The 25572-nt window shown below is 46.1% G+C and overlaps 1 protein-coding gene across 2 annotated transcripts in view; it reads right to left on the bottom strand.

Annotated features, from left to right (window-relative positions):
• FERMT1 (FERM domain containing kindlin 1) overlaps window positions 1-25572 on the bottom strand; it is a 107359-nt gene that overhangs the window by 30567 nt on the left and 51220 nt on the right. For both annotated transcript variants that reach the window (XM_075339310.1, XM_075339311.1), the window contains exons 6-8: window positions 18819-18921; window positions 14178-14285; window positions 1553-1684 (exon numbers count right to left, since the gene is read on the bottom strand). In XM_075339310.1, coding sequence (XP_075195425.1) covers window positions 1553-1684; window positions 14178-14285; window positions 18819-18921 — 343 coding nt within the window. The remainder of the gene's footprint in view (window positions 1-1552; window positions 1685-14177; window positions 14286-18818; window positions 18922-25572) is intronic.

Below are 25572 nucleotides of genomic sequence, written 5' to 3'. Positions count from 1 at the left end.
AATCTCAGAAGAACTATATTACATTTCTAATTGGAGGTATTTGCTAATATTCTTATTCTTATTATTATTACTACACCTGCTACATATTGGGCTAGGATCTTGGAGATGGGAATACCCCTTTAAAGTTAAATTCTCACATTAGCTAAGTATGACATAACCCCAGGATATGGCAATAATATCTGAAATATATATATATATATACACGGTGGTCCGAAAGTAGGTGGACAGTAATAATAATAATAATAATAATAATAATAATAATTTTATTCATTTATATAGCGCTATTAATTCCATAGCACTTTACATACATTGGCAGTATGTTGTAATAGGGTTGTATGTTATTGTATGTTATTGACAGTATGTGTAATAGGGTTATCAAACATGGTGTAAAGTGAAACGGACTCAGTTGCCCTTAGCAACCAATCAGATTCCACCTTTCATTTTCCAAAGAGTCTGTAAAGAATGAAAAGTGGAATCTGATTGGTTGATAAGACCAACTAAGTCAATTTCACTTTACACCATGTTTGATAACCCTATTACACATACTGTCCACCTAGTTTTGGACCACCCTGTTTATATATGTATGTATATGTGGTTGTCGCACGGCCTGGCATAGCAGCTCAGATCATCAGATCCCATTATAATAAGATGAGACACTTACAAAGTCTTTAACACAAAATCGACCAGCCCAAAGAATCTGCCAAATTAGTCAAGATTTCAACATGGACCACTGCTAATCTCCCTTGAAAAGTTGAAGTAAGTGGTCCTGTCACCAGATCAGTAAGGGCCACTTTTTTCTCTCATTTTATTCCTGCTCCTCCCCAAGTCTTAATTTTTTTTTTTTTTTTTTTTTTCAATCATGAACTATGGCTCCGGATGTATGTAGATGTATCTTTTTATTTAGCGCTAATTCTTATGGTCTATATAAGAGGGCATGGTTCACAAGGTTCTCTGCGGGCGTGTCTTTATGACCCCATGGACACCATCCCCTTGTAACATACAAATTAGCATTACATAAAAAGGTCCATATCTCTAAAACCATATAGTGGATTTAATAAAAAAAAACAAACTAAGAGGAACAGCAAGAACAAATTAAGAGCAAAAACTGTCCACTATTGACCTAGTGACAAGTCCTCTTTAATTATATTTATTTCCCAGATTACAAGTTAAAGTAGAGAAAAAGACGGAAGAAGGAGTCCAAAAATTATAGTGTTTCAGTGGTTTCACATGTAATACCTGTTTGACATCATAAGTGCCAGTTACGTTTACCTGAAGCTTCTAAAATACTATTTAACTGACCCATCATGCAGCTATATGTCAGTGACAGTGTGTATGAAGTGTTTGCTATGCAAGATTGAAGGTGCTGGACAAATAAAACATGTTTAGTAATTATCATTGATATAATGCCATAGGTAGTGATGGTGTCTATACTGCAGATAGAATGCATTAAGGCTTAAGTGGCTTTGGTGTCTACATCCCATAGTTACAAGACTTTCTAGCTTTTACACATACAGTATAAGAAGATACCACATGCATCAACATCAAAACCTACCAAAATTTTGTTGGATTTTCCTCCTTCCAGGGCTACTTCTAAGTTAGAAAGGGCTGCTTCAACTTCATCCGTTTCTCCATCTGTTGTTAACTCGATGGACTCTGATGATAGTGATAATTTGCTTATGTGGTACTATTAAAGATGTAGAAGTTGTAGATTAGGGAAACATACTTTCTATATTATGCCATTGAATATATAGCAACATATAAATGTGTGTAGTTTCAATCAAATAGAGGTATTAGACAGATCTACATCAATAGACAAACATTAATAGCCTACAATCTACAATAACCCCGTCAGTCTACTACAGCACCGCACGACATCTCCACTAGAGTTGAGCGCGGTTCGTGGTTCTCCAGTTCGCGGCTCGAGTGATTTTGGGGCCTGTTCTAGATCGAACTAGAACTCGAGCTTTTTGCTAAAGCTCGATAGTTCTAGATACGTTCGAGAACGGTTCTAGCAGCAAAAAGACCAGCTAATCCCTAGCTGGCTTTCCGCTGTAATAGTGTAAGTCACTCTGTGACTCACACTATTATGACATTTCAGTGTATAGTGTGCGGGAACAGCGCATTCAGATCACTGCTGTATGGATAATGGCGATCGCCATTTTTTTTTTCCCTTGTCTTCCTTCCCTAAGCGCGCGCGTGTAGTGGGGCGGGCCAGCATGTCAGCCAATCCCAGACACACAGCTAAGTGGACTTTTAGCCAGAGAAGCAACGGCATGTGTGATAGGATGTCCATGTCACATGTCCCTGCATTATAAAACCGGACATTTTCCTCCAGCACACCATTATCTGCCTTCTGCGTCCTTGGTGTCAGTCATCACTGGCGCAGCTCCTATCGCCGATACTGCTGTGTACGCTCCATACACAGCGCTGGACAGCTTAGGTATAGCACTTTCTATCAGTCCTTTTAAGGGCTCATACCGGCAGGGTCAGGGCCATAGGTGACAGGTCCGTGAAAACCGAGTTTAACAGCTACAAAAGATGACAGCGTCTGTGTAGCTAAGGTCAGGGATTTCCTCACTGCATTTCCCCATTAGGAGGGATAGAAAGGCAGGCTTCCTTTCCTCTACCCAGAGACCCACAACCCTGCCACTGTACCCTCCTGCCCTTTTCACATTCAAACTCATTGTTACTAAGCCATTATACTAGCAAACAGTGAGTGAACTTAGTGGCATCCTAAACGTGGCTGTTGGACTTCTGTATAGTCCCAGTAGTGCAAAGATATTTGCAGCACGTCTTCCTGCATTGCACACTCAAACTCGTTGTTACTAAGCCATTATACTAGCAAACACTGAGTGAACTTAGTGGCATCATAAAAGTGGCTGTTGGACTTCTGTATTGTCCCACAAGTGCAAAGATATTTGCAGCACATCTACCTGCATTGCACACTCAAACTCATTGTTACTAAACCATTATACTAGCAAACACTGAGTGAACTTAGTGGCATCCTAAACATGGCTGTTGGACTTCTGTATCGTCCCACAAGTGCAAAGATATTTGCAGCACCTCTGCCTGCATTGCACACTCAAACTCATTGTTACTAAACCATTATACTAGCAAACACTGAGTGAACTTAGTGGCATCCTAAACGTGGCTGTTAGACTTCTGTATCGTCCCACAAGTGCAAAGATATTTGCAGCACCTCTGCCTGCATTGCACACTCAAACTCATTGTTACTAAGCCATTATACTAGCAAACACTGAGTGAACTTAGTGGCATCATAAAAGTGGCTGTTGGACTTCTGTATTGTCCCACTAGTGCAAAGATATTTGCAGCACCTCTGCCTGCATTGCACACTCAAACTCATTGTTACTAAGCCATTATACTAGCAAACACTGAGTGAACTTAGTGGCATCCTAAACGTGGTTGTTGGACTTCTGTATCGTCCCACAAGTGCAAAGATATTTGCAGCACGTCTACCTGCATTGCACACTCAAACTCATTGTTACTAAGCCATTATACTAGCAAACACTGAGTGAACTTAGTGGCATCATAAAAGTGGCTGTTGGACTTCTGTATCGTCCCACTAGTGCAAAGATATTTGCAGCACCTCTGCCTGCATTGCACACTCAAACTCATTGTTACTTACTAAGACATTATAATACCAAAAATTGAGTAAACTTAGTGGCATACAAGAAGTGGCTGTTGTACTCCATTAGTGCCCCACTGGTGCCAAGCTATTTCTAGCACCTGTGCAGGACACCCTCCTGCTCTGTTTTTAATAAGCTATAATGATAGCAAAAAATATTGTCATTTAGTGGCATCATAGAACTGGCTGTTGTATTTCATTATTGTCCCACTGGTGCCAAGCTATATCTAGCACCTCTGCATGACACCCTCATGCACATTTTGCTACGCTAATGTTATAGCAAACTCAGGGAATTCATTGCTGCATTTGATAATTCGGAGATATAGAAAGTGAGGCTTCCTTTAGCTTTTCCTTCTGTTCATAGACAGCATCTCCAAGTCCACACCCGAAGAGCAATTTCTCCTCCACGTGTAAGTGTGGAGAGGCAGCTAGTGCGCATGCGTGTGCCGATTTACCCCAGCTGCAGCCTAACTACAGTGTTTCGCCTAGTGAGTATGCTCAGCCTGACTGTGCCATTCCTGAGGCTAAGTCTTCATCTCGGGATACAGCGCATGTTCCCACACTTAGTGTGAAAAGCCTCTTTGCACAGGTACTTGCATTCCGTGCCGGGTCTAAGTCCTGTTTTGTGCCGAGACACCATGCTAAAGCTGATAGTCTTTTTTCAGAGACTCTATTTCATGCAACTGACCATGCTCAGGCACTTACTGCATCAGAGACTAGGTCCGGTAATGAACTCTTTGGCCCTGCCCCTGATGTGGGGGGGCCCATATAGACCACAGGGCATCAGGTGTCCTGACGATGTGGCCAGGCCACTACCAAATGGCTTGCAGAGGCCCGCCCCTATGACTTGTCACCTCATTATTGATGGTCAGACGATGACTGGTGAGGTGTTTGTGTCGTGGCAGCCATGAGGTCATTATTGAAGTTGCGGTTCCAAATAGGACGCTAGTTATGCCACTCATGACGTGTCACTCTGCTTTTGTCTCCAGGAGGTGCATTGTGGTCCTCCCTGGTTTGGGGTGGACCCAGGTTATAAAACGGGCTGGAGCCAACAAGGAGGTGCGCAGTTTTCTATTATGCTCCGAAAGAGCACACCTCCATGTGTTGAACCCATTGCGGCTTTAGGCCAGAGGTAGGCAGGGATAGGGCGTCGATGCAGGCCGCCACCACAGTTGGTAACGCAGAACGGTTAAGACCAGCTCCTGTCCTACAAGTCCTGCTTGTGCAGCCCAGTGGCATTAACAGGCCTGCTGCTGCTGATGCGCCTGCTGTCCACAGGTGTGGCCCCAATGCACACGGTCAGCGTACTGAATGGCCCCTGTGATGTTAACAGGGAGTTCCTGGGCTGGGTGGGCGTGTGGACCCTGTGACGCTAACAGGGCTCCCAGTCTCAAGATCCGAGTGGCGTCTAACTCGGTTCAGGCAACTATTAGTTTCATAGCCACACAGCTCTGTATCCTCCACCTAACCTTCCATTTGCCAACCTCTCCTTTTCCATCTGGGAGCACGGTGGACATTGACTGCTGATGGGGATATATACCTTTCTCTTTCTTTTCTTATTAATTTTCGTTATATAGCGTTAACATAGCATATACCACCTTATCCAAATCTGCCAGTCCCACCGTAACAGATGGTGTTTCTTCATCAAATGTTACTTTTGCTTAACCAACAAACCCACGGACAAAAACTTTTTTCCCCTTTCCAACACACCTGTTCCCCTTTCCACCAGTATTTGTCCTTTTTCAACTCATTTGGTATATGACCAAAAGTGCAACTCTGCAGGGACACCGTACTCAATGCCATCTCAGCACAGCAGCCAGCCCTCGGTCCCTCAGATGTGGACAAGTAAAAGTCCATTTCCTCCTATCCATGACAAAGCGTTGAGATTCACTCTGTGCAGCACTGGTGTTTACTGGAAAAGCAGATCTAAGAATCCGTACCACCTTCTGCAGATACTCCTGTATACGTGCGTCCCTTTCTATGGCAGGAATTATTTCGCCAAATTTTGTCTTGTACCGGGAATCTAACAGTGTGGCAACCCAGTAGTTAGCATTACTTCGAATTCGTACAATCCGAGGGTCATGTTGTAGGTAGTGCAGCAAGAAGGCGCTCATCTGTCTTGTGCATCCAGGAGGACCAAGTCCTTGGTGTGTTGGTGGCAGAGAGGTGAGAATCGTGCCTCCTTCCTCTGCCCTCTCCCCCCAACCTCGCACAACCAAAATGTGAGGAAGCTCTCACTCATCTGCTGAGTCTTCCATGCCCATCGCCAGTTCATCCTCCATTTCTTCATGGGTCCCTGCACCTTCCTCAACAATTTTTGCTGATACTACCGTATGCGCCCTTGTTAATCCCTCTCCCCCACCGTCCCTTGACTTCCGCCTAGGTGCCGCTCACCGTCTGGACCTTGTAGATCTTATTATCCCTTCTGCATATGACTCCTCCTGTACTTCCTCCCCTTCCTCTTGGACCAACACCTGACTGCGAATAATGCATACAGTGTGCTCCATCTTGTAGATGACCAGAATTGTCATGCTGAGAATGGCATCGCCAGTGCTAAAGATCTTCGTCGATATTTGTAAACTGTGTAGAAGGGTGCATAGGTCCTTGATCTGACACCACTCCAGCAGCGTGATCTGCACCACCTCTGGATCAAGTTAGCCCAGGGTATACATCATACCATATTTCAGCAGGGATCTGCGGTGCTGCCACAGACGCTGCAACATGTGCAGATTCAAATTCCTGCGTGTCGGAACATCGCATTTCAGGCGTTTAACCGCCAGACCCTAAGACTTCAGGAGCGATGAAAGTTGTTGAGCTGCTGGGTGCGAAGGATGAAAGTGAGCACATAGCAGCGGGCCCGCTGCACAAGACCATGTAGGCCGGGATGGTATTTTAAAAATTGCTTGAGAATCAGATTCAACACGTGAGCCATACAAGGCACGTGTGTCACATTGCCCTGATGAAGGGCCGCAGACAGGTTTGCAACATTGCCGCACACGGCTGTTAAGTCACCAACGTAGTCCACACAATCAATTTGTACTCCGGTCGCCAGGTGACAACGTGTTCCTTTCGTGCATAGTGCTGATGATGGGAAAGGAGTTGATGCCAGCGGCGCAGGTGGATGCAGGTTATGCTCACCCACTGGGCTGCGTTACCTTGACAGATGCAGAACCACAGGCTGAATGTAGGTGGTGGGTATCTCACAGATGAAGTACCATCATTCAGCTACAACCAATGGGAAGACACCACACCCTTTTTTAGGCCCCTCCTGTCTGCAGACCACTGCCAGACAAAGCTATGAACCTCTTGTTACTGTTACCCCCAGTTCAGTTTTATGATTTTGTGTGCTTGTTACCTGTGACTACTTTTCCTGCTTGCTGTTTATGTACCTCGTTGGCCGATCCGCATTTCACCTCTGCTTGTTTTCTGATTAAGTCCTGGCCATCCCATTCTGTTCCTCATCCTCAATTAATGTTTTGACCCTGCCTGACTACTATTCTCTGGAACTGCAGCCTTCCACAGGTATTGATCAACTTGGGCCCTGTCTAATTCCAAATCACTGTATAGGGGTTAAAGGGTTTCAGGGTTCTGGATGTCCAGCATGGTGAGTGGCTTCCCTCTAGCCTATCCTTTACAGCCCATCTTAGTGTGTCGATCCAGGCAGGCGTTACACCGTGCCCTGGTCAGAAGGCCATGTAGGCCGGGATAGTGTTTTAAAAATTGCTGGACAACCAGGTTCAACACGTGAGCCATACAAGGCACGTGTGTTACATTGCCCTGAAGAAGGGTCGCAGACTGGTTTGCATCATTGTCGCACCCGACCTTCCCTGGCTGCTGGTTGAGTGGAGACAACCATTGATGAAACTCGATCTCACTCTCCAGAGCTAACCGTCCACAATTCCTCAGCGGTGTCTCACATTTCCCCTACATTTCAAAGTAAACATTTGACCGCCTGATGGCCTTGAGCTCTGCTGCCAGCATAGTAAGGAGGTGTGTGGGATTCCTTGGGCGCAGTTACAAGGAAGGGTGGACTGACCACACAGGGTTTGGGCCGAGGTGGAGGACCCACGCGAGGTTGAGGAGGCAGAAGCAGTGGAGGAACTTGTACATACAGAGGAAGGATTGACACACAAGTCGTGGGGACGGCAAGACTTGTACAGCAAACCCTTCTCCATCTCTCACCATAGTTACTCAGTGCCCAGTCAGCAACATGTAACTCCCCTGTCCATGCTTACTGGTCCAAGTATCTGTGGTGAAATGCACCCTGTCACACACAGAGTTTCTCAAGGAATCGGTGAGGTTGTGTGCGACCTACTGTGGTTGCGCGGGCACGCCTTTCTTGGAGAAGGAGTGACAACTGGCCATCGGCTCTTGGGGCACTGCAATGGGCATAAGGTCTCGAAAATCCTCGGTCTCAAAAGGGTGTAAAGGCAGCCTTTCTGTTGCCAACAAGTTGCAGATGATGAAACTCAACCTCTTAGGCATGTCATGCCCTTCGAAAATCATGTAAAACACAGTGAGGGGACTCCAACCACAGTCTCCCTCGTTTCCACTAATTGGGCCACACACACCCCACTTGACTGGCATCACTTGATCCCCCTTTTCAAAATGAAACAGATGCTTTGCATGAAGCACTCTCAAAAATACGCGTGCCTTTCGCCTCCCCTGGCTTAGGGGAAGAAAAGTCCTCTGAGAGCCATGACTTGTTCATCTTGGTTCTTTTTTCAAAAGCGAGGGGACTCCAACCACAGTCTCCCTCGTTTCCACTAATTGGGCCACACACACCCCACTTGACTGGCATCACTTGATCCCCCTTTTCAAAATGAAACAGATGCTTTGCATGAAGCACTCTCAAAAATACGTGTGCCTTTCGCCTCCCCTGGATGACCCAGGGGAAGAAAAGTCCTCTGAGAGCCATGATTTGTTCATTTTGGTTCTTTTAGAAACACAGCGAGGGGACTCCAACCACAGTCTCCCTCTTTTCCACTAGTTGGGCCACACACACCCCACTTGACTGGCATCACTTGATCCCCCTTTTCAAAATGAAACAGATGCTTTGCATGAAGCACTCTCAAAAATACGCATGCCTTTCGCCTCCCCTGGCTGACCCAGGGGAAGAAAAGTCCTCTGAGAGCCATGACTTGTTCATCTTGGTTCTTTTTTCAAAAGCGAGGGGACTCCAACCACAGTCTCCCTCGTTTCCACTAATTGGGCCACACACACCCCACTTGACTGGCATCACTTGATCCCCCTTTTCAAAATGAAACAGATGCTTTGCATGAAGCACTCTCAAAAATACGTGTGCCTTTCGCCTCCCCTGGATGACCCAGGGGAAGAAAAGTCCTCTGAGAGCCATGATTTGTTCATTTTGGTTCTTTTAGAAACACAGCGAGGGGACTCCAACCACAGTCTCCCTCTTTTTCACTAGTTGGGCCACACACACCCCACTTGACTGGCATCACTTGATCCCCCTTTTCAAAATGAAACAGATGCTTTGCATGAAGCAATCTCAAAAATACGCGTGCCTTTCGCCTCCCCTGGCTGAGCCAGGGGAAGAAAAGTCCTCTGAGAGCCATGACTTGTTCATCTTGGTTCTTTTTTGAAAAGCGAGGGGACTCCAACCACAGTCTCCCTCGTTTCCACTAATTGGGCCACACACACCCCACTTGACTGGCATCACTTGATCCCCCTTTTCAAAATGAAACAGATGCTTTGCATGAAGCACTCTCAAAAATACGCATGCCTTTCGCCTCCCCTGGCTGACCCAGGGGAAGAAAAGTCCTCTGAGAGCCATGACTTGTTCATCTTGGTTCTTTTTTCAAAAGCGAGGGGACTCCAACCACAGTCTCCCTCGTTTCCACTAATTGGGCCACACACACCCCACTTGACTGGCATCACTTGATCCCCCTTTTCAAAATGAAACAGATGCTTTGCATGAAGCACTCTCAAAAATACGCGTGCCTTTCGCCTCCCCTGGCTGACCCAGGGGAAGAAAAGTCCTCTGAGAGCCATGACTTGTTCATCTTGGTTCTTTTTTCAAAAGCGAGGGGACTCCAACCACAGTCTCCCTCGTTTCCACTAATTGGGCCACACACACCTCACTTGACTGGCATCACTTGATCCCCCTTTTCAAAATGAAACAGATGCTTTGCATGAAGCACTCTCAAAAATACGTGTGCCTTTCGCCTCCCCTGGATGACCCAGGGGAAGAAAAGTCCTCTGAGAGCCATGATTTGTTCATTTTGGTTCTTTTAGAAACACAGCGAGGGGACTCCAACCACAGTCTCCCTCGTTTCCACTAATTGGGCCACACACACCCCACTTGACTGGCATCACTTGATCCCCCTTTTCAAAATGAAACAGATGCTTTGCATGAAGCACTCTCAAAAATACGCGTGCCTTTCGCCTCCCCTGGCTGACCCAGGGGAAGAAAAGTCCTCTGAGAGCCATGTCCACATTGTCAGTGGACAGACACGTGTGCTTATCTGCCAGCAGACCCCCAGCAGCACTGAAGACAGGTTCCGAGAGAACGCTGGCTGCAGGACACGACAAGATCCCCAAGGCGTACGTGGCAAGCTCAGGCAATTTATCGAGATTGGAAGCCTAAAATGAGCAGGGCTCAAGTTGCACAATAATGGCATCGACGTTTCCTTGCATATACTCATATATCTGTGTGTCCTCTTTTTCCTTGTCCAGGTCTTTTGTTTTCGCATGAGTATATGTCCTTGTCACTTTCCCATGTGTTTGTGTTGTGAGTTGTTTGTCACCTTTTGGACACCTTTGAGGGTGTTTTCTAGGTGTTTTTATGTGTTTGTGAATGCCTGCCATTGTTTCCTATGCGGTTCGAGCTCGGTTCGTCAAATGTTCGCCGAACCGAACTCGAACGGGACCTTCGTTCGACGAACCGAACTCGAGCCGAACCACGACCGGTTCGCTCATCTCTAATCTCCAACCTCACCTACTGTATCCTCACCTGTGCCCTGTAGACTGTGAGCCTCGCGGGCAGAGTCCTCTTTCATCCTGTTCCAGTCTCTGCCTTGTATTGCTCGTGATTATTGTATTTGTCCCTAATATTATACTCCTTTTCATATGTAAGTGCCATGGAATAAATGGCGCTATAATAATAAATAATAATAATAGGCTGTTACAACCTCCTGAAAGTTATAGGCATTGAATCATCGTTGTTGTTTCTCCATTTTTCAGGAGTAATTTACTCTGTTAGTGGCTTTAGCATTTGCGCCTTAGTATTTATACGTTCTATGCCATTTTTTTACGTTTTTTTTTCTTATTAAGTCTTTCACATAGTGAAATTTTCGTGACAACTTTGCTTATTTAGATGAGATGCGACATTTAGCCTTATTTTCGTGCATCTCACACCATGAGCTATCTGTAGCAAGGTTTAAGAAGGAGTTTTAAGGATAGTGCAATTTTGCAAAAGTTGGGGAAAAACAAAAATTCATGAATTGTGTGAACCATTTTGAAGAATTTTTGTGCAAAAATACACTGACGAGCTGTGCTGTTCCTACTTGTTTTATTTAAAACTGATATTTAATGTTGTTCATGCTTGTCTCTGCTGCCATCTACTGGTCAGACCTTTCGCCTCCTCTGTTTCTTTTGTCCAGCCCATGGGAGTGTCTGCTGCTCCTCTTATATCACTTCCTGGCATATTCAGTTACCAGCCAGAGATTGTGAGAATAACACCCCTTATTTGAGCTGCTGGAAGCAAAGTCTTCTGACCTTAGTGGCTCCAGAAACAAGCATCACAAGATAACCACAATGCCTCGTACTTGGACCATTGTACTACTGCATGTCCTTAACCTTTGGAGAAAATAAATCACAATTGTTTCATCTCAGCATGTGCATGTTTAACTTTGGAGCGCTCTGGTCATGTCTGCCTCACTTATAGGAAAAATGAAGGTAAGATTCTCACGCCATCCCACAACTACGCACCTTCAATCACCTTTAAGTGGGGACAGAACACAAGCAAAAGGGTAACAATGTATTGAGCGTTTGAATTTCAGGCTCCATATCTCCGTATCCACTACAGCTTCAAATGTGTGATACCATCATTTTATAAACAATCATCTTCGCTATCTCATACATAAATCTTACTTGCAACTATTTAGCATATGATTAGTTATCTTGTCAGGTCATTGCATTGTTACCGTTTTGCTCCTGGTGGTGGAAAAATCTTTTTCTTCCTGTATACTACAAATTACAACCTGTTATCCCATTCCCTAATAGCTCAGTGTAATATTAGATTGCTTCCCAAGTGAAAGGTCACTGGTTCAAATTGAGGAGCAGCCATAAAGAAGATATCCCAAGGAAAGAGAAACAGCATCATCAAGGTCATGGATAGCGGTCTCTTGGCCAAAAAAATACCACACTGCATCATGTGAGTGCCATGACAGTTGGAAGAATATTAAATAAAAGTCCTCCCTTCCATTCAAAAGCCAACAAGTGTACGCCCAGGCAAAAAAATCAGAGTCAACAAGTTGACTCATTACAAGGTCTATCAGTTCTGGCGTGACAAACACAGCAGTAGAGGTGGCTCTTATGCTTCGTAATGGTGAGATCACAGATGTCCATTCAAACACCGTGTGATGCACATTACACAAGTCTGGAATGGTGGCCTGAAAAAAGGTGAAGAAACCTTGACTTTAGTATTGTCATAAGCATTGACTCGAGTTTTCCAAAAAGTACGAAAATTGAACAATAGAAGATTAGAAATGGGTGATTTGGAGTGATGAGAGAAAAGTCAATAAACTATTCTTTGGTGGGTGCAAATAGGTCTAGAAGAAACAAGGTAAAAAGTGTCTAACAGATCGAGAAATTGAAGAAACTGTCAAGTTCGGTGGAGTAAGCCTGATGATATGGGGCTGTTGCAATGCACAGCCAAAGGCATTGGATACTTTACCAGGATTGATGGTGGTCTCAATGCTGAGCTATATGTGAGTATCCTACAAGATGAGTTACTTTGTACACTCAAGTACTATGGGTATGACAAGGACCTGAATAATAACATGAGACTGGTGAAGAAATGGTTCAATGACAATGAAGTAGAGGTGTTGGATTGGCCACTTCACATTCCAAAGACCTCAACCCAATCGAACACTTGTGGCTAGAATTGAAAAAAAAGCTGTATACATACTCAAGTGAGTCAACCAGTATGCACCAACATTGGGGATGTGTAGAAGAGACTGGGGATCTGATTTTGTTTGAGACATGCTTGAATCTGATCAAGAGTATTCCCAGAAGGATTCAGGCAGTGTTGAAAGCCAAAGATGGATTTACAACATGCTAACAAATTAATAAAAATGAAAATGTAGATTTTTATAAGCAAAACACTAACAATGCAGTGACATGACAAGAATCTGCATAACTAATAAATTGCTAAATAGCTACAAGTCAAATTTATATACAAGATAGCCAAGATTGTCTCTAAAATGAAGGTAGCCTCATGCTAAAAGCTGTAGTGGATGGTGAGATATGGAGCCTGAAAGAAAAAAAATATATAAATATCACAACATTATTACCCTTTTGCTCCTTGGTGTACTTCCGGAAATACCATAAGACAAAAAAGAAAAGTGACTTCAATATATTGTAAATGTTGAATTGTATTCATAGAGAAAGATTTATTAAAACTGGAAAGCGCTGATGTAAGAGATGCCACATTTTTTGAAGGCTAAAGGCCGCTTTACACGCTGCGATATCATTACTGATATCGCTAGCGTGCGTACCTGCCCCCATCAATTGCGCAACATGGGCAAATCGCTGCCCGTCAACATCGCTCAGACCAGTCACACTACTTACCTGCCTAGCGACGTCGCTGTTGCCGGCAAACTGCCTCCTTTCTAAGGGGGTGGTTCATTTGGCGTCACAGCGATGTCACTAAGCGGGCGCCCAATAGAAGCGGAGGGGCGGAGATGAGCGGGACGTAACATCCCGCCCACCTCCTTCCTTCCGCATTGCCGGCGGCCGCAGGTAAGGTGAGGTTCCTCGTTCCTGTGGTGTCACACATAGCGATGTGTGCTGGCGCAGGAACGACGAACTACATCGTGCATGCACCAGCAATGATAATTGGGAATAGGGGGGCATGTCACCGATTAGCGATTTTGCACGTTTTTGTGATGATTCAAAATCGCTCATAGGTGTCACACGCCACGACATCGCTAAAGCGGCCGGATTCTGTGACCCCAACGAGATCGCTTGAGCGATGTCTTAGCGTGTAAAGCCCGCTTAAGTCCCCATGATGAGTGTTTGCTTAGTTTTTGAGGTTACAGATTTTCTACGGCAATTATGTAGCTATTATATAAATTAGGTTACTTGGATTTTTCATTGCATTTTTGAGTACATTTTTTCCATTTGTTTTTTATCACTTTTTTGTGGCACAAGCAGCTTATTCACCTCTTCTTACTGAAAACGCATGCACACTTGTCTAAGATGAGCATGCATGTGTATAAGGGTTGGGGGGGTTCCTAAATGTTTGAAAGAAACAAAGAAAACGATTGATGTAAAATGTAATACTTACTTGTAGTGCTGCAAACATTAACATTTCCTCCTCAGTGCAATCAATTTCTCCTAAGAGGATAGCCCAACGTGCTTGCTCAAACAGCTGGTTTATACGTACAGCGTCATACTGAAAGATTGGAAAGGTTATATTAGAATTATACAAAGTTCTACTTCAAAAAAGGAGATCGTAAGAAGCTGTAATAATAATTCTTGTAAATATTTTCTATTTCAGAAATTAAATATACAGTGCTCTGGCGGAAATCACTTTGAAAAGCCACAATATTTTTGACTAGCTCTGCCAAAATGGGCAGAGTAGGAGCGGGATGGGGGCAGGAGAGGGCATAATGCCACAGCTCATCTACTTCATGGAAAGCTGTGGAGTACCTTATGCTAGAAATCTTACTCCAGTCCCTGACTGGAGTGAGATTTGTGGTGAGACACAGGCCACTTATCAGAGGCTCGTGACTAATTAAGATAAACATTTTAATGTATCAGTAGTGTCTGATTACAACATTCCACCTGATCAAAACCACTATAAGACAATGTGCGTTTTTCATGCATTTTTGGGTGTAGATTTGTCACAAGTTTGCATGTCTATCCTTTTGCCAGCAAAGTCAATAAGTCCGAAGTGTTGTGCACATGTTGCTTATTTTTCTCTTGCAGATTTGCAGAAAATAATCTGCAGCATGTCAATTCTTGGTTTCTTGGGGTGTTTTTGCCTGTGTTTTTCAGATCTTCCACCCACTGACTTCATTATGAAAAATGCATGGGAAAAACTCACCCAAAACGCAGCAAAAACACACAGTTTTTTGGTGTATTATTCTGCCAAATATATTCAGATGGTAACTGTAAATATCATTGTAGGCAACATTATCTACATTGCCATTGTCTAGATCAGACCTGGGCAAGAGGCGGCCCGCGGGCCACATCCGGCCCGCCTGCTCTCTGTGACCGGCCCGCCCGTCTTCAGCCGGTGCAGTGGAGCCGGGCTGCAGCGTGCAGAGCAAGGAGAGATCCTGTACAGGTCCGCACTCCGCACAGTCAGTGCAGGCAGCGGAACGCAGGAGTCTTTCCTCTGTTCCCTGCCGGCACTAATTGTCAGTGACACACGCGCGCGCTCTGACGTTGTCAGTACTGCGCTGCGTGTGTCATTTCAAAAGTTCCCGCCCGCCCTGCAGGAGAAGAAGCAGCACAGCAGACGAAATAATTCATCCTGCACTGTAGGACCTGCGATGATGTCACGCCCATGTGACTGTGTGGGAGGAGACACAGGATGCCGGGCAGAAAGCAAAGATACTGAATCCTGAAGGAGATGTGGACACATGATGACTGGTAATAAGAAAAGAGGGGACATGAGGGTGAGGGGGGTTGCAGGGTGAGGGGCATATGTGGGAACATGGAGCTGCAGGGTGAGTGCATATGTGGGAACATGGAGCTGCAGGGTGAGTGCATATGTGGGAACATGGAGCTGCAGGGTGAGTGCATATGTGGGAACATGGAGCTGCAGGGTGAGTGCATATGAGGGAACATGGAGCTGCAGGGTGAGTGCATATGTGGGAACATGGAGCTGCAGGGTGAGTGGCATATGTGGGAAGATGGAGCTGCAGGGTGAGTGCATATGAGGGAACATGGAGCTGCAGGGTGAGTGCATATGTGGGAACATGGAGCTGCAGGGTGAGTGGCATATGTGGGAAGATGGAGCTGCAGGGTGAGTGCATATGAGGGAACATGGAGCTGCAGGGTGAGTGCATATGTGGGAACATGGAGCTGCAGGGTGAGTGCATATGTGGGAACATGGAGCTGCAGGGTGAGTGCATATGAGGGAACATGGAGCTGCAGGGTGAGTGCATATGTGGGAACATGGAGCTGCAGGGTGAGTGGCATATGTGGGAAGATGGAGCTGCAGGGTGAGTGCATATGAGGGAACATGGAGCTGCAGGGTGAGTGCATATGTGGGAACATGGAGCTGCAGGGTGAGTGCATATGTGGGAACATGGAGCTGCAGGGTGAGTGCATATGTGGGAACATGGAGCTGCAGGGTGAGGGGCATATGTGGGAACATGGAGCTGCAGGGTAAGTGCATATGTGGGAACATGGAGCTGCAGGGTGAGTGCATATGTGGGAACATGGAGCTGCAGGGTGAGTGCATATGTGGGAACATGGAGCTGCAGGGTGAGGGGCATATGTGGGAACATGGAGTTGCAGGGTGAGTGGCATATGTGGGAAGATGGAGTTGTAGGGTGAGTGGCATATGTGGGAAGATGGAGTTGCAGGGTGAGTGGCATATGTGGGAACATGGAGCTGCAGGGTGAGTGCATATGTGGGAACATGGAGCTGCAGGGTGAGTGCATATGTGGGAACATGGAGCTGCAGGGTGAGTGCATATGTGGGAACATGGAGCTGCAGGGTGAGTGCATATGTGGGAACATGGAGCTGCAGGGTGAGTGGCATATGTGGGAACATGGAGCTGCAGGGTGAGTGCATATGTGGGAACATGGAGCTGCAGGGTGAGTGGCATATGTGGGAACATGGAGCTGCAGGGTGAGTGCATATGAGGGAAGATGGAGTTGCAGGGTGAGTGCATATGTGGGAACATGGAGCTGCAGGGTGAGTGGCATATGTGGGAACATGGAGCTGCAGGGTGAGTGGCATATGTGGGAACATGGAGCTGCAGGGTGAGTGGCATATGTGGGAACATGGAGCTGCAGGGTGAGTGGCATATGTGGGAACATGGAGCTGCAGGGTGAGTGGCATATGTGGGAACATGGAGCTGCAGGGTGAGTGGCATATGTGGGAACATGGAGCTGCAGGGTGAGTGGCATATGTGGGAACATGGAGCTGCAGGGTGAGTGCATATGTGGGAACATGGAGTTGCAGGGTGAGTGCATATGTGGGAACATGGAGTTGCAGGGTGAGTGCATATGTGGGAACATGGAGTTGCAGGGTGAGTGCATATGTGGGAACATGGAGCTGCAGGGTGAGTGGCATATGTGGGAACATGGAGCTGCAGGGTGAGTGGCATATGTGGGAACATGGAGCTGCAGGGTGAGTGGCATATGTGGGAACATGGAGCTGCAGGGTGAGTGGCATATGTGGGAACATGGAGCTGCAGGGTGAGTGCATATGTGGGAAGATGGAGTTGTAGGGTGAGTGGCATATGTGGGAACATGGAGCTGCAGGGTGAGTGCATATGTGGGAAGATGGAGTTGTAGGGTGAGTGGCATATGTGGGAAGATGGAGTTGCATGGTGAGTGGCATATGTGGGAAGATGGAGTTGCAGGGTGAGTGGCATATGAGGGCTGCAGACTGACAGAAGGATGTGAAGGGGTGCAGAGTGTTTGAGAGGGGTAAGTTGGGGTACAGGCAGGGTGAAATATGTGGGCAGGGTGTGTGACATATGGGGGTGTAGTGTGTGTGATATGGGGGTGCAGGCTGTATGGGGAGCAGGGTGTGTGACATATGGGGGTGTAGTATATTACAGGTGTGCTATATGGAGGTGTAGTATATTACAGGTGTACTATATGGAGGTGTAGTATAATACAGGTGTACTATATGGAGGCGTAGTATATTACAGGTGTGCTATCTGGAGGTGTAGTATATTACAGGTGTGCTATATGGAGGTGTAGTATATTACAGGTGTGCTATATGGAGGTGTAGTATATTACAGGTGTGCTATATGGAGGTGTAGTATATTACAGGTGTGCTATATGGAGGTGTAGTATATTACAGGTGTAGTATATGGGGTGTAGTGATGTAGTATATTACAGGTGTATATAGGGGTGTAGTGATGTAGTATATTACAGGTGTACTATATGGAGTTGTAGTATATTACAGGTGTGCTATATGGGGGTGTACTATATTACAGGTGTAGTATATGGGGTGTAGTGATGTAGTATATTACAGGTGTGCTATATGGAGGTGTAGTATATTACAGGTGTGCTATATGGAGGTGTAGTATATTACAGGTGTAGTATATGGGGTGTAGTGATGTAGTATATTACAGGTGTGCTATATGGAGGTGTACTATATTACAGGTGTAGTATATGGTGTGTAGTGATGTAGTATATTACAGGTGTGCTATATGGAGGTGTAGTATATTACAGGTGTACTATATGGGGGTGTACTATATTACAGGTGTAGTATATGGGGTGTAGTGATGTAGTATATTACAGGTGTGCTATATGGAGGTGTAGTATATTACAGGTGTGCTATATGGAGGTGTACTATATTACAGGTGTAGTAAATGGGGTGTAGTGATGTACTATATTACAGGTGTAGTATATAGGGGTGTAATGATGTAGTATATCGGAGGTGTATTATATAGTGATGTAGTATAATACAGGTGTATATGGGGGTGTAGTATATTACAGGTATATGGAGGGAGTGTAGTATAATACAGGTGTATATGGGGGGTGTAGTATAATACAGGTGTAGTATATAGGGGTGTAGTGGTGTAGTTTATTACAGGTGTAGTATATGGAGGGGGTGTAGTGATGTAATATATTGGGTAGAACTGAGGTAATTATATTAGTCCGGCCCTCTAAACCAATCCCAATTTCTCATGCGGCCCCATGGGAAAATTAATTGCCCACCCCTGGTCTAGATAAATCTCGGAGTATGGTTACATGTGCCTAGAGGTTCTAACCATCTTCTTCCCTACCTTTGGATTCAAGTCATAGAAGCAGTAATACTTAAATCTCAGTAATAGCAGCTCATCTTCCTGAATGCCTTGTTCCATCAGAGACCTAGAGGAATCCAACCACCTGCAAAAGATGGAAGACAAGGGAAGAATAAAGGAGTGTACTTCTGTCTGTGGTTATCGTACAACCATGACTTATAGTGTAAACAGGTGCATGGATGCAGCAGGATAGAGAATGCAGACTTAGGGATAACAATGGAACAAGATGGAGATTTATTAACTGTTTACAGTTTCAATAATCAAAATGCAATTTTGATGATAATGGCAGATTATAAAACAGGCATGTAGTGCCCCTGAAGCCATCAGGAAGCTACAAGGTACTGCATCTCCACCAGAATACAGGGACTACCCCCAGGGACCTGGAAGACCAATACCGGTAACAACAAAAACATTCCATTTAATTCCTGTTTTTCCCCAAATTCCCCATAAGACTGATACCAGACCCATGGATGGCCACTTAGAGATGGAGCCGATCCAGTCCACTCGACGACCAGGTGGGAGGGGCAGACAGTGGACAGTCAGACAGCAGTCTGCAGGAGTCGGTGACAGAGAGAGAAAGTGAGTGGTCGCACTGACAGGAGTGTGACAGTGACCTGAGAACCCAGGCGGTTGGTTGCCAGTAGAGTACGGTGGAGTACTCCCGGAACCACAGCACTGACGGGGTACAGAATCGTAGGTTAGGCAAACGCTCCAAGCAGACCTGATAAAATCTACACAGTGAGGGGACCATCAATGACCTCACTTACCTTGAAGTTCAGGACTCAGTAGCAACGGGTGAACCGGGGAACAGGACCAGAGACTCCGACCCCAAAGGGTTTATGCTACCGTCATACGGACTGCCGTTAAGAGACTACCAGGAGGGGACCCCCAGCTGCTTCAAGCCACAAGGACCCAACAACCAAAGACAGGTGCAGGGGAAAGAAGCCACCAGGTCACTAAACCAGCACTGGGACTAAGGGGACCTGCGGTCAACACCAGCCTTCCTCGTGTGACCAGTTTACATCTTAAGCCAATTTACACACAGAGATAAATCTTTGGCAGATCTGTGGTTGCAGTGAAATTGTGGACAATCAGTGCCAGGTTTGTGGCTGTGTACAAATGGAACAATATGTCCATGATTTCACTGCAACCACAGATCTGCCAAAGATTTATCTCTCTGTGTTAAGTGGCCTTTACCGTGAGTAAAGGAACCAGTTACACTGTTACACTGCAACTATTATTATTATTATAACCCCTTGTGTGGCCTACTTTCTTTCAACACCTATCTACATCATGTATCCTCTGGGGCCTGGCCCTGCTTGCGGAGGGCCTAACATCCAGGCTTCCACTAACACCAGCCCCAGTAGTGAGAACTGTGCAGCGGTGGCTTCATCCACATAGCCGCAACCCGCAAGTGGAGTCACGTGATAAACTTTCATTTAATTCCCCTGTAAATATACCCCTTTTAAAAAAGCACCCAGGGCACGGAACCGGGCAACGGCCACCAGAGTGACATTTCCCAGTTACACACCGCCCCTGACCGAGTACCCCATAGCTCTGGGAGACACAAACATATTGTTATACAGTAGATAGAATTTTAAATCACAAACTCTAGCGCTACAGTTGAAGAGGCAACATGTAGGCCAGGGAGTGTAGTGACGAGATACTGGACTTGGCAGGTACCGCATGGAACAGGGCTGTGGTAAATAAAAGCCAAATAGATGAAATGGAGGATTTAAGTCATGCTATCAATATTGCTGAAACGTTCATTAGAAGTGATGCACATGTTGAGTATTTGGTGAGCTTTTTACCTCAGTATTTGATCGATAAACAGAGTAATGACAAAAGAAAAATAATCAAAATACCAGAATTAGGGTTTATTGGCCAATAAAATGCAATAAGTAGCAACCAAAACACTGTATGTACTCGAAATAGTATCAGTAAAATCGTCATCTCAGGGCCCAAAAAGCAAGCCCTCATGCAGCCCAATATCCTGAAAATTGAAAACATTATGGGTCTTAGGTCGACAGGTGTAAAGAACCATATGTGCCCCCAGTTACAGGCTACAAGGATCTGTGTAGCCTGAAACTGGGGGCACATATGGTTCTTCCTATATTAATGGGACAGAATTTAGATTTATGTGCCCTGATTGAAATGCGGTGGTATATATAAGTCTGCATAAGAGTAATTACTCATTTAGGTTTGGACACCCTTTTTATAATAAACTATAGCAGGTTTGACTGAGGTGACATTTGCCAGTCTACCTGCTATTCTAGTATCTGAACCTGGTTATTTCTAACTGTGTGTTTCAGATAGGCTTCAAAAATAAGTGTGGAATCGTTCATTAAAGTTTTTAAGGATTGATTAATAAAAGTTATATTTTATTATACTGTCCACACAGCCAGTGAATTCTCTTGGAAGAAGAGGAGGAAATTGGGTGCGGCGTGAAGGGATTCAATGTAGAGATGAGTAGACCCATGAAGTTCGGCGGGTTCAGTCAGACTTTAAAGTTCGCTTTGGGACCCGAACGTGACCTGAACCCCAATGAAAGTCTCTGTCCACATACAGACAGCCATAAACAGATCACTTTCGGGGGTTGGTTGGGCAGAGTTTTTCCATTTGTTTTATCTGTTTGGCACACACCACATCTGATCACGCTGTTGTTACCCCAGAGTGAGCCGATAAAACACTGCAAGTGTGACGCCCTGGCCTATCAGGTCGTCACAAGGTATTGTGCAATCTACCCTTCTGCGCAGTATCCACATCCTCTTTGGTTATGGGTCCCTGGCCTTTGGTGTTGCTAAGAACGAGCTAATCAAAATCCTAGAAACACTCTGCACCACACCCACCAGACACACCAATGAGTAGCCTGAAGGGAATAGTGCCGCCCACTTGGGGGGTTGGTTAGGGAGGGTCAGGAGTGTCAGGAGCAGTCAGTTGTGTGGTGACTCTCGTGAGGAGAGGTCACAAGTCAGTTGGAGGAGGTCAGGAGCTGGGCTCCTTGTTACTACTAGGTGGCAGACGTTGGTCTAGACCTGGTAGGAGCTGGAACACCGGTCGCAGGGGATGGTGACAAGGGGCACGGAACTGGCGAGGAGGGCAGCCGGCGGCCTTGTGCCATCTCTGGGCAGGGGCCAGGGCACGACGGGGTACGTAGACCCTAGGTCAGGAAGGAACATCAGGTGACCTGATAATTCACCCGACAAGGACGAAGCCTTCAAGATTCGTTCCCCACCCGCTCCAAAATCGGGGTACTAGCACAATGAGGGGGATAGTACTTTCCCACTACACAGTCCAGAAAATCTCAAGCATGAACCCTGAGAGCAAGCTCACCCAGTTAGCCATACTGGTGAGCGGGACCCAATTAGTTTCACACTAAAGGGACCAATTAGAAAACGAGGTGCCAAGGCAAAGGTCACAGACTAACAGGCAACACCAATGGGCACGGGATCCAGGCGTGATCCCTCCCAGCGGCAGCGGTGTCAAGAACTTTGGTTTACCATAGTTGTCGGTGTCAGCGTTATTGGACTGAGTGAGTACACAAGTGACCCTTACCATCCCAATGGCACCTCCCCGTCGCCCTCTTAGAGTCCCGGGGCATCCACCTTACCACACACCACGGGTGGCGTCACGAACTTTAAACATAACACCCCGTGTAAATATTCCCCCTTTATTCTGAGTGGCCGCACCACCCCGACCCCCGGGTCCGGAGATCCCTCAAGCCACCGCGGATCTGGATTCGAGCAGCCCTGCTGCTGACGCGGGGGCGGCACACAATCCCCACAGGAGCGCATTTGATTGCGGTGCCAGAGTTTGACAGTGCGATCTAATATGAAGGGCTCTGGGGGCTGCACTATAATATATGAAGGATTATATGGGACCCATTATACTGTATGTGGGGCCATTATAGTATTTGGAGAGCTATATATGAGGGGGGTCAAACATAAAAGCCTGGGATGGGAAAGTTTTGTGCTGAGGGAAAGAGGATCTTTCCCATGCTCTGCTATACATCTTTCCCTCAGCACCCAGCTTTCCCATGCTCTGATATCTTTTCCTTGAAGACACCAATCGCATTGTTGTAATGTCATGTGAATTGTGTCCTGTATCTCTGTAAATAATGAGATACTGTATGTGAATTGTGGTGTGATGTGTAATAGTCTACAAGTCTATATGTAATAATTTAATATGCTATATTGTTTTCATGTATATTGCATAGTAGTATCATATATGGTTGCCAGACCATAGGGTAATAAGTAGTTAAGATTTGAGACTAGCACACAATGGGAGTGGTTAGTTCATAGGGAAAGAGTCAGTTTCCTTCTAGAAGTTAGTGAAGACCCAGCGTGAAACAATGCCACATGCAGTGAGTGACCCGTGGCAAGAGAAGTAGAAAGGAGACCTGAGTTGAGCTCGCGTGATCCAAAGTGTTGACTGAGACAAAGAGAGCAGGACTACGCTAAATCTAGTGATCGACCTTCCAACGGCGTGGCCCACAGACAGAAGGGTCCCGAGGTCAGAACTCTAGTAGCAGGGCCCTAAGTCGCGTACAACTCGAAGATAATGGACTGAGATGAACTAGTACGTAAACTGAGTTGACCTTTCAGAGAGGAGTCTCCCTAAGCATCTGAGACCTAAAGACTCAACTTTCGTCATATCGGCAAACCCACGTGACTGTCATGGATTGTAATGTGGTGCTAGGCTGGGTTGAGCTGAAACTCATAAGACAAGAAAGAAAAGGAACAATCTAGATGGACCTGAAAGTGTGTTTGAATATGCTCTGTGTAACTGAAACGGGCTACAAGTTACTGTATATGCCCGCTATCTCATATATAAAGTTGAAGATGAAGAACTGCTAAATAAAATGTTATTGTTTTAACTGAATCAACTGGTGGTCTGTAGTGTTGAGCGAGTATGCTTGTCACTACTCGGTACTCGCACGAGTATCACTGTACTCGGGCTACTCGGCGGGGACCGAGTAATCTCGCGATATTTGTGCTGTACTCATGGTCTTCATCCCTGCATGTTGGCGCTCTTTTGAGAGCCAGCCCTCATGCAGGGATTGGCTGGCAGACCACTGCAATGCCACAGCCCTGTTAGTTGTGGAATTGCAGTGATTGGCCGGCCTGCACAGCGTGACCGAGCCTTTATACCGGTGGGCGCGCTGTGCTCTGCACACAGCCATCCAGACAGTCAGTGCAGGGAGAGTGTTGCTGCTTCAGGGAAAGGTTTGCGGCCCTTTATAGTTATTTCCGTAGCAGGGCTGCAAACAGTGTAACCAGAAGTCCTTCTCAGGACTATTGTAGTTGCATACAGGCAGGCAGGGTATAGCCAGGTCGGAGTACAAGAGCAGAGTCCTTCTCAGGACTATTGTTGCTGTATACAGGCAGGGCAGGCAGGGTATAGCCAGGTCGGAATACAGGCTAGTGACCAGAAGAGTCCTTCTCAGGACTATTGTAGCTGTATACAGGCAGGCAGGCAGGGTATATAGCCATTCCTAGTGGTGACTGTGTACCAGCCTTCATCATATCTGGGGCTGGTGTACACAGTCTAAAACAGTCCTGATAGTGTCAGACTTCTCAGTAATTGTCGCTCCTAAAAAGCAATTAGGTTCTTAGTGCGTCCGTGCGTGCATTTAAAAACCGCACGTGTGTGCCTGTCGGTGGCAGCGTACAGGTGCACTTGTGTGGGTTTTGCACAAACTAGTATATAACGCACAAGTCTAGTGAATAATACACGTCAGTCAGCAGTGTCTGATAATAAGAAAGCCGCGGAGACACCATCACGTGTTTCTCAACGCTGGCAGGAAACTAGCCAGGTCTTTCACCGGGAAGGAACAACCACGGGAAGGGCAGTCTCCAGTCAAGGAGACCACCTATACCAAACATGGTATCCATCCACAGACAGCCGTTTCGGGGTATTTGCCCCTCATCAGTGTGGAGTAGGAATCTGGCTAGTGGGGGCAATGCCTAGTATAAGACTACTTAAGCAAGCATTGTTGACCTTAGGGAGATCAACATATCCACTGCGGAGACACCATCACGTGTTTCTCAACGCAGTGATTCTAGAGCATTGCCCCCGAAACGGCTGTCTGTGGATGGATACCATGTTTGGTATAGGTGGTCTCCTTGACTGGAGACTGCCCTTCCCGTGGTTGTTCCTTCCCGGTGAAAGACCTGGCTAGTTTCCTGCCAGCGTTGAGAAACACGTGATGGTGTCTCCGCGGCTTTCTTATTTGCATACTTCCCAGGGGGCAATGCTCTAGAATCACTGCGTTGAGAAACACGTGATGGTGTCTCCGCAGTGGATATGTTGATCTCCCTAAGGTCAACAATGCTTGCTTAAGTAGTCTTATACTAGGCATTGCCCCCACTAGCCAGATTCCTACTCCACACTGATGAGGGGCAAATACCCCGAAACGGCTGTCTGTGGATGGATACCATGTTTGGTATAGGTGGTCTCCTTGACTGGAGACTGCCCTTCCCGTGGTTGTTCCTTCCCGGTGAAAGACCTGGCTAGTTTCCTGCCAGCGTTGAGAAACACGTGATGGTGTCTCCGCGGCTTTCTTATTTGCATACTTCCCAGGGGGCAATACTCTAGAATCACTGCGTTGAGAAACACGTGATGGTGTCTCCGCAGTGGATATGTTGATTTCCCTAAGGTCAACAATGCTTGCTTAAGCAGTGTCTGATAGTGTCAAACTTCTCAGTAATTGTCGCTCCTAAAAAGCTGTTAGGTT

The sequence above is a fragment of the Anomaloglossus baeobatrachus genome, chromosome 3, assembly GCF_048569485.1.
Source record: "Anomaloglossus baeobatrachus isolate aAnoBae1 chromosome 3, aAnoBae1.hap1, whole genome shotgun sequence".
Taxonomy (NCBI): domain Eukaryota; kingdom Metazoa; phylum Chordata; class Amphibia; order Anura; family Aromobatidae; genus Anomaloglossus; species Anomaloglossus baeobatrachus.
This window is presented reverse-complemented; position numbering and strand designations above follow the sequence as displayed.